Source organism: Anarhichas minor, unplaced genomic scaffold, assembly GCF_050575085.1.
Source record: "Anarhichas minor isolate MPS153535 unplaced genomic scaffold, ASM5057508v1 ptg000038l, whole genome shotgun sequence".
NCBI lineage: Eukaryota > Metazoa > Chordata > Actinopteri > Perciformes > Anarhichadidae > Anarhichas > Anarhichas minor.
In genome coordinates, this window is record NW_027466484.1 from 3,066,319 (window position 1) to 3,075,103 (window position 8,785).

Genomic DNA, 8,785 nt, shown 5'->3' on the forward strand with positions numbered 1-8,785 from the left:
CGATTCCCACTCGGCTCTAAACTGCCCCAGTGCTGCTGAAGGTCACATTCTAAAGGAGCCAATAGAACCACATCATCTGCAAAAAGCAGGGATGCCATACTGGACACTCTCCTGGCAACGATGTCCAGAGCCTCACGGCAAATCTTATCCACACCAATCAGCTTTTTGACTTCACTAGTGACCTCTGCCAGGGATTTGGATGGGTCTTATCCAGAGACTTCAAACTCTGCCTCCTCCACGGAGGATGTGTTGGTCGGGTTCAAGAGTTCCTCAAAGTGTACTTACCACATCCCAACAATATCCTCAGTCCGGGTCCGCAGTTCTGCCCTTCTGAACACAGCCTGAGACAAACCCTGCTTTCCCTTTCTGAGTCGTCTTACTGTTTACCTGAACTTTGAGGACAAATGAAGATCCTTCTTCATGTTCTCCCTAAACTCCTCCCACACTCGTGTTTTTACCTCGTCAACCTCCACAGCTGCAGGCCTTCTGGCCAATTGTTACCCGTCTGCTGTTTCTGGAGACCCCTTCTTCACTGCTGGTGTCCACCAGCGGGTTCTCAGGTTGCTGCCACGACTTGCACCGTTGACTGTCCGACCACAGCTCCTAGCAGCCGCTTCCACAATGGAGGCTCTGAACATGGCCCACTTGGATTCCATGACCCCAGCGTTCCCCTGGATCCAAGACAAATTCTTCCGAAGGTGGGAGTTGAAGACCTTGCTCACAGGGTCCTCAGCCACACATTCCAAGTTCACCCTCGCTACATGTCCGGCAGCCTTCTTACCATCTGATCCAACTCACCACCACCACATTCCACGTCCCTAGAGGTAGTCTGCGATGACAGAATAGCACGCCCAGGTTCCCACCCTTGCATGCCGCCCGGCTCACATTGCAGCTGACCCCAATGCCTTTTCCTGCGAGTGGTGGGCCCACGTAGCTATTGCTACTGACAACACAACTCTCAGGGTTACACAAACCCCTCCACCATGTTAAAGTGGGGATTTTATAATACCCAAATAAAATCTGAAGCAAAGTAACCCAAAAGCATTTTGAGAGAATGTCGAATTTAATGCAAATACATTTTTTAATGTTGTGATGGAGTGCAAAAGTAACAAATAATGTAGTATAACTTCCCACAAAACCAAACGTAAAACAGATCTGCTGAAGATGAGACCCGAGGACATGGAGTCCTTCGTGTTCTCTGATGAGTCATTAAACTTCCATCATGTGAAATCAAAGCAGAGCGAAGAGTTCATCACATCAGTTTATTGGAGGAACATGAAATGTGTTTAGCGCATTCAGCACGCCAACGATCAACATGACAAATCACTTCAGTTTAATCTTCTCCACTCACAGTCCGTCCTCGTGTCGATTCAAACAAGTACAAATGTCCAGTTTTATAAAAAGTAATAAAATAGTGCAACTTTTTTTAAACTTTGTTTTTCATATCCTACATATAAACAGCCAACTAATCAGTTTCTATTTTGAAATGAACATGTTTATTTACTGACACACTGGGGGGGGGGGGGGGGACTAGTTTACAAATTTACAATCACTTCAGATTCATTAAAAAAGCAGCAGGAAGACCAGACTCCTCCTGAGGAGCCGCTGCCGACATATCAGCTGAGAACTGAACGAACCAGTCAACAAAGGAACTGAACTGAAGCGATAGATACGTCTGCTCGTTAATCGTTGCTGAGTGGAAACTGATTCTCTCATCTCTCGATTAAATAATGTCGCTCATGTTTAGATGTTGACTCTGTTGTCCCACGGTCAGGATATCTGTAAATATTAGATATGACCACAAAATAAAATCAAAATTGGTTTCAACTTGTTTCTCAAACGCAAAGTTCGGTCTGATGAAGAAGGATCGAGACATCGCGTTAACGGAGTTTGACTGGAACGACCCAGGTGTGAGATTAGAGGAACAGTTTGTCCCGTTAGTTCTCAGGTGTTAAACTGAAACATATTCAACAGGGTAGAGCTCACAGAAACCCCTGAAACCCCAAACCAGCAGTCTGTTAGTGCCCCCTTCAGGCTGCTGTGTTCATTACACCCACAGTTATAATATCAAGTTTGTACTTTGTACACCTTTTATAAATACCACCTAAAAAATCCAGTCACTCCCTGTCATCCTGATGTGGTTCAGGTCAGATTCTGGTCTTGCTCAGTCGAGATTCGGTTCAGGGTTCACTGAGGAGCTTTGGCTCCGTCTGAAGCCTCGATGCCCAGCAGGGCCTGGACCGCCTCCAATGGGACCCCCTCTGGAGTCTGGATGTGCATGGTGGTCCCGTCCGGCCCGTTGACAATCACAATCCGGTCTACACCGGGCTCTGCCATCTGGACCGTCAGGCCCTCGGTCTGGATGTAGATCTCTTGACCCTCCTGGAGCTCTTTGGACTCGCAGAGGTCTGCTGAGCCGGACTCGGACAGGGTGGAATCCCTCTGCTGGAGCTGAGAGGAAGCCACTGTCTGGACTGAGCTGGACTCGGGTGTCTGGGTGGAGCTGGACTCAGGTTTCTTCGAGTCTGTGTTGGTCTTGGGACTTGAACCCAGAGCTTTCTCCAGCTCGTTCATTTGGGCTGTGATGTCACTGCTGCTCAACACCTGGTCCTGGTTTGTCTGCAAAGACTTCACCTGGACGTTAGTCTGCAGAGGCCCCATCCCCTGGTCCTCACCTGGGGTCACCTCCATGGGCATGGCAGGGGGCGGAGCCTGGGTGGAGGGCGTCTTAGCAGAGATGGAGCCAGAGGAGCTGAGGGATCAGAGAAACACATTCAGATCAGACCAGCCATGTAAACCTGGTCTATGTATGACCCTGTTCTACACACAGACAGGGTCACCTCACCTGGAGGCAGGGTCGGCACTGGTGGTCAGCAGTTTGGATCCAGCTGAAATCACCAGAGGAGAGACGGAGACCAAGCAGGACTTCAGAGAGGAGGGCACAGAGGTCACAGGGGTCCCACCTTGAAGGAAAAGTGAAAAGAAAGAATCAGGATGCGAGTCCCATTCAAATAGTAGATCCACAGTTATATTAATGAGCACAGATATAGTGGGGTGCGGTACATGGGTGAGGTACGGACACGGTAGGGTGCGGTAGGGATGCGGTAAGGATGCAGTAGAGTGCGGTACGGATGCAGTAGGGTGCGGTACGGATGCAGTAGGGTGCGGTACGGATGCAGTAGGGTGCGGTACGGATGCAGTAGGGTGCGGTACGGATGCATTAGGGTGCGGTACAGATGCAGTAGGGTGCGGTACGGATGCAGTAGTGTGCGGTACGGATGCAGTAGGGTGCGGTACGGATGCATTAGGGTGCGGTACAGATGCAGTAGTGTGCGGTACGGATGCAGTAGGGTGCGGTACGGATGCAGTAGTTGTACCTGATCTGTGCGTCTCTATGCCATTCTGGTGAATTGGAACACTGTTCTCCATCTTGAATCTCTTTGAAGGCGGCAACATCTTGGAATTCTGGGAAACACAGTTTCTGACTGAATCAGAGTGTACCTGGATCAGGAGTTTAGCTGCCACAGAGTCCTGGTGTCTATCAGAGTACAACAGGTAACAGATCCAGGTCTCTGAAATCAGGCTCTGATGTGACATGTGCAACACAGGAACAAGATGGTGTGTTTACCTCCATGTATCGGACGTTCTTATTGGTCAGACTGGAGCTGGGAGACGCTCCAGGAACCACCTTCATCCTGTTCACCTCGTCCAGGATTCCCAGAGACCTGGCAACCTGAAACACAGTACAGTACACAGGTCGTCTGTATACTGCTACGTAAAACCCACAGCCGATGCTTCCGACCTCCAGAGTAAAACACAGTAGAACTTCTTACCTCGATGTTCCTGACCTCCAGCGGTATAACTCCGCCCTGCGGGCTGATGATGTAATCCTGAGCCGCCTGTCTCACCTGCGCCTGCAGGGACTCAAACTCACGGTAAATGTCTGGAAACCGAGTCCGAGCCGGACCGCTGCCCTCCACCTGGAAACGATCAGAAGACACAAAATACAAATTAAATAAAAATGTCTTCTTGTCAGTAATACCCGATAAGGAATACACCTGAAAGAAGACCTGGACTCTATCTCCACTCTATAAACGAGGTTTCTTTCAGTGTTACAATATATTTATATATATATGCAGTGTATATGTACAATTGTGTGCGTACCTTTGCCAGAAGCACCTCCCACAGACTCAACACTTTGGTCAAACGAGGAAGAACAATGTCCATCAGCTCCTCATCCTCACACTGCTCCACCAGCTGTGAACACATGGTCGTTATGGAAACAACAACAACACATATGTTGGTCATTATGTCACAAAGTCCACTTCTCCACTTCCTTCTCTCACCTCCTGCAGTCTGTCTCGTCTCCTCTCCACCTGCTGCTCGGCGGTAACCATGGCGACGGCGAGCTTCGGAGGTCGACCGCGACGGCCCTGCCTACTGACGAGCCCCCCCGTCACCTGAGAATCGACCAATGAGATGAACCGTTTATTTGCCCGAGTTCAAATGCGCCTGTTCATAACGGCTGCTGTACAGGTGCGACGCAGCGTCGGACTGTTGCACTGGATCTTCAATTGTTAAATTCAAATTAAAAATGTTGTTCAATTAAAAATGGATTCATAAGTGAACTCACTTTAGGAGGCGGTCCCAGTGATCGTCCTCGTCCCCGTCCCCTGCCTCTCCCTCTCCCTCGGGGCCTGCCGGGGCCCCGGGGATTGAGGCCCCGGAGTCCTACAGCTGGTGCTGGACCCCCCTCCACCTGAAGACAGTTAGGAAATAAATTAGTTAGTGAATTACTAGTCAGACAGACGTGAGTTACCTACTCAGTTAACCACATAGTAATAAACTAGTTAATAATAAACCAGAGGAATTAACCAGTCAATAATAGTGCTGAGCTCTGATTGGTCTCCTACTCTGTTTGATGCCGTGTCAACAGGTTCGTCCTCTGTTGTCGTCGTCGTCGTCGTCCTCTTCTCCTCCTCCTCCTCTCTGACACCTCCCGTTTTCGCCTCCTGTGATTGGCCGTCATCTCTGAGCGGGTGTGGTGCGCTGTCGGGCAGATCGGCGGGCTCCCCATGAGTCGGGTTTAGTTTGTAGTGCCGGTTCAGGCCTCCGAGACCAATGTAGGCCTTGTCGCAGGTCTGGCATCGGTGGGACCGGGACTTGTGGCTGTAGGTGAGAGAGACGCCGGGGGCGGGGCCATCTTTCCTGCCGCCATCCTCCTCCTCCACGCTCATGTCGGAGTAGTCGTCGGAGTCGGACTGGTGGCTGTCCGCCAGGTCTTCCGTCTTTATGAACTTGTAGTCTTTGGCTTTGTACTTCGGTGGTCTGGAGACTCGACCAGATCTGGTCTGGACCTTTGGCGCCCTCTTCTCTCTCTTCTTCGCCTTCTTCTCTTTCTCCCTGTCTCTGTTCTTCACCACTGGCGGCGGGGCCACAGCGGTGGGTCGGTTAGTAGCAGGTGTGGCGGTCTCTGCTGGTATGACCGCAGGTGGTTTACCTGGACTCTTACAGGCGACTGTCACTGTACCGTTAGCGGGGGTTTTAGGCGGGGTCTTGGCGATAGAGGGGGTCTGGACTCTGATGGGGGACATTGCAGGTTTCTGACTCGGGCTGGAAGTGGTGCATGCTGATGTTGTCTGGCCTGTGGTCTTGTGGACCAATGGGAGCAGAGACCCGATGACGGGGGCGGGGCTCTGCAGTAGCAGCTGGATGGGGGGGTCCCCTGGGTTCTGCTGCAGGAAGAACTGCTGACCCGGCTGACCAACCACAGGCTGGATGTGGATGATCTGAGCGCTGCTCACGCTGCCATTGGCCGACAGCTTCACCTGCGGATTGTTGACTGCTACACTCTTCTGCTGGAGGGCCGAGAAAGACTTCACTTCCTTTTTGGGGGGAACCTGGATCTGGATCCTGACGGGCTCCGACTGAAAGGACAGAAAACCAAAAACCAGATGATAACTCTAAAGGGATCGAACCTGTGACACACAGCTGCTTCACGTGGAAGACATCATGATCTCAGGATGATGATGATCATGCGACAGAGCTGAAAGCTCCAGGACAGCTCCTACATGGAGGTCGTGGTGAGAATGTTTAATCCATCAGTTTTTAATTGAATCTGTTCGAAATGTAAACATGATTGATACCAGAAAATAAAGATAAAATCTCTGTGATTCATGTGAAAGCGGTCCTTTAGTCTCTAGACCAGGTCCACACTAATCTGGATCAATCTTTAAACTGTTGTCACACTGGTTTCATGTGATTTCAAGAGTCTTGGATGAGATCAACGGTCCTACAGAACCCCTTAAAAAGGTTCTGCAAATAAAAGGACTCGTGTGAAACACCAGACACGACAATAAGATCATTTGTTCATTCATTGGGTAGACAGATTACAGGTGTGTCATTTACACCTTTTCAACATCTGTAAACGTCCAGCTGTCTTCCTGCTTCTATCGAATATATTTTCTCCTGATCTCAGATTAATCCTCGACCTCTTACGGGGTCCCGACCCTCAGATTGGGGAACCACAAACAGAACCAGGACACGGTGAATCCACTACAGTCCGGATGAACTGAACTGATCTTCTGAATCACCTTCTTCTGGACCACCTGCACCGAGCTTCCGGTCTGCTTGGCGACCTGCTGGGCGACACTCTTGAGCTGCTGGGAAGCGTTGTTCTGGCTGGTGGACTTTAAGTTCTGCTGGATCAGACCGTGCTGGGGGACCTGGACCTTCTGCTGGGGGACCTGGACGTGGACCTGCTGCTGAGACTTGGTGACCTGTGGGGTGGAAAAAAAACTATTTAATATTACCGAGTGAGTCCTATAACACTGAAATAAGGAACATTGAGAGAAGAAGTCCGTCTTTGTATTGTCTGTGCAGAGAAGGCTCTGTCGTCACACAGAGTGCAGTCTGCAGGAGGACGAGATGAGAGTGGAGCCTCTCTATAGCTGATAAAGGACCTGAGCACAGGGTGGGGGGGCAGGATGAGTTCACACTAAAACATCTGGTCAACAGGTTCTAACTGCCCATAGACACCTCCATTCAGCCCCTCTTATCTCACCTGAGCCTTGTCACACGAACACGTCTGTTTCTGACTAACCTGAACATTCTCTGGTTAACTGCACCCACATTCACCGACTTCCTCTCATGAAGCAAAGGCAGAAACACCCCATGTGGTCTTGTTACCATTCAGCTCGGTACACAATCATGTGTCACACATATGGTTCTGTTAGTGAGTGAGGCCCATAAGCTCAGTCACAGCAAGAAGGATTGTAGCCGACCCCTCTCACCCTGGACATGAACTGTTGGAGCCCCTTCCATCTGGCAGGAGGCTGAGGTCCATCAGGACAAGACCTCCATCAGGACCAAGGCCTCCATCGGGATCAAGGCCTCCATCAGGACCAAGGCCTCCATCAAGTCCAAGGCCTCCATCAGGACCAAGACCTCCATCAGGACAAGGCCTCCATCAGGACAAGACCTCCATCAGGACAAGACCAACATCAGGACCAAGACCTCCATCAGGACCAAGACCTCACGCCACATCAACAGTTTCTTCAGTCTTCAGTCAGGCTCATCAACAAAGACCAGGACCCCCTGACTGTCATCCCCAGGACGATGTCTGCCGGCCACTCCGCTGCACATCTCTTCTATGTTTCTATATTTCTATGTTTCTATTTAAACACACTGAACACTTTACATTCACTTACATCTCACTTGTTTAAAGTGCTGTTATCTATTCGTTTGTGCACTATATTTTATATTTTATAGTACATTTTGATGTTTCTATTTTGTGCACTGTGTTGAATGTTGGATGTTATTAACTATCCACCAGGTCGCATTCCTTGTATGTGCAACACATTTAGGCAATAAACGGTTCTGGTTCTGAAGAGTACTAGGGAACATTTCCCATCACACTCCCCTTATTGATCATAATCACCATTTGATCAATCATAGGTATATATTCATAAATACATTAAAACATTCTCCATCACACCTGGTTGATGACCTGCTGCAGCTGGCTCGGGTCCAGCAGGGCCGTGTTGTTGTGGACCGGGATGGTTTTGACCAGCTGGCTCTGCTGGAGCAGCTGTGCGGCCTCGGAGTCTGAGACCTGGACGACCTGGTGCTGTTTGGTGAGCTGGTCCAGCAGAGCCCGCTGCTCCTCTGCGGACAGCCCGGAGCCCTCCAGCAGGCTACCGTCCGGCTGCACGTAGATGATGGTGGTGGTGTCGAGGCTGGTGAAGTCTGTGCCCACCAGGATGCTCTGTTCTTCGGTGCAGCTCTGCAACAACGAACCGCTGTCCTCCTCGTTGTCCGCCATTTTGGCTGGCGAGGCTAACAAATTCTGTTAGCTTAGCTCAGTCTTAGCTCCCAGTCAGGTGGTCAATCGATACCACCGATATATATGTCTCGTTATAAAACGTGTGTGCGCCGTTGAATAAGAAGGACAACATGGACGTTAGCGGTGAAACGAGCAGCAGCTAACGGCTAGCTAACGGTTACTTCAGGACTAGCTAACTTTAGTCAGTCAGCAGCACGCGGGAGCGCGGAACTCCCGGACTGGAATTCAGCACCGGACCGGACTCTCTGAGTTTCAACGTTAAAAACCTCAGAATCAGAATCCGCTTTAGTGGCCATGTATGTTTGTATTCATGTTTAAACAATTATATATAATTATATATTCAGTATAGTGCAAACAAGAGACACAGTAAAAACAAGATCAAACAAGTATAAATAAGTAATACAACAGTAAAGAATATTAAATAAGTTTAAAAAATCCACA

At 49.8% G+C, this 8,785-nt stretch overlaps 1 protein-coding gene across 2 annotated transcripts; it reads right to left on the reverse strand.

The window, feature by feature from the left end:
* Window positions 1–1,243: 1,243 nt before the first annotated feature.
* znf839 (zinc finger protein 839) lies at window positions 1,244–8,558 on the reverse strand. Of its 2 annotated transcripts, none has more exons than XM_076107252.1 (11): window positions 7,997–8,558; window positions 6,594–6,779; window positions 4,914–5,927; window positions 4,634–4,759; window positions 4,347–4,460; window positions 4,165–4,257; window positions 3,834–3,980; window positions 3,629–3,733; window positions 3,378–3,465; window positions 2,846–2,963; window positions 1,244–2,752 (listed from the first exon to the last, which is right to left on the reverse strand). In XM_076107252.1, the coding sequence occupies exons 1-11, from the start codon at window positions 8,321–8,323 to the stop codon at window positions 2,188–2,190; spliced, it is 2,883 nt and encodes a 960-aa protein (XP_075963367.1). In that variant the 5' UTR covers window positions 8,324–8,558; the 3' UTR covers window positions 1,244–2,187. The 2 variants fall into 2 exon arrangements, with proteins under 2 accessions (XP_075963367.1, XP_075963368.1); XM_076107253.1 differs by lacking the exon at window positions 7,997–8,558 and adding an exon at window positions 7,293–7,454.
* Window positions 8,559–8,785: the final 227 nt, after the last annotated feature.

Bases quoted from the DNA above. Each gene is read 5' to 3' on its own strand.
- znf839 (XM_076107252.1), bottom strand. From the start codon at position 8,323: ATGGCGGACAACGAGGAGGACAGCGGTTCGTTGTTGCAGAGCTGCACC. The intron at 6,780-7,996 runs GTGTGATGGAGA...TCCACCCCACAG, and splicing joins TGCAGCAGGTCATCAACCAG to GTCACCAAGTCTCAGCAGCA. The intron at 3,981-4,164 runs GTACGCACACAA...GATCGTTTCCAG, and splicing joins GGGAGGTGCTTCTGGCAAAG to GTGGAGGGCAGCGGTCCGGC.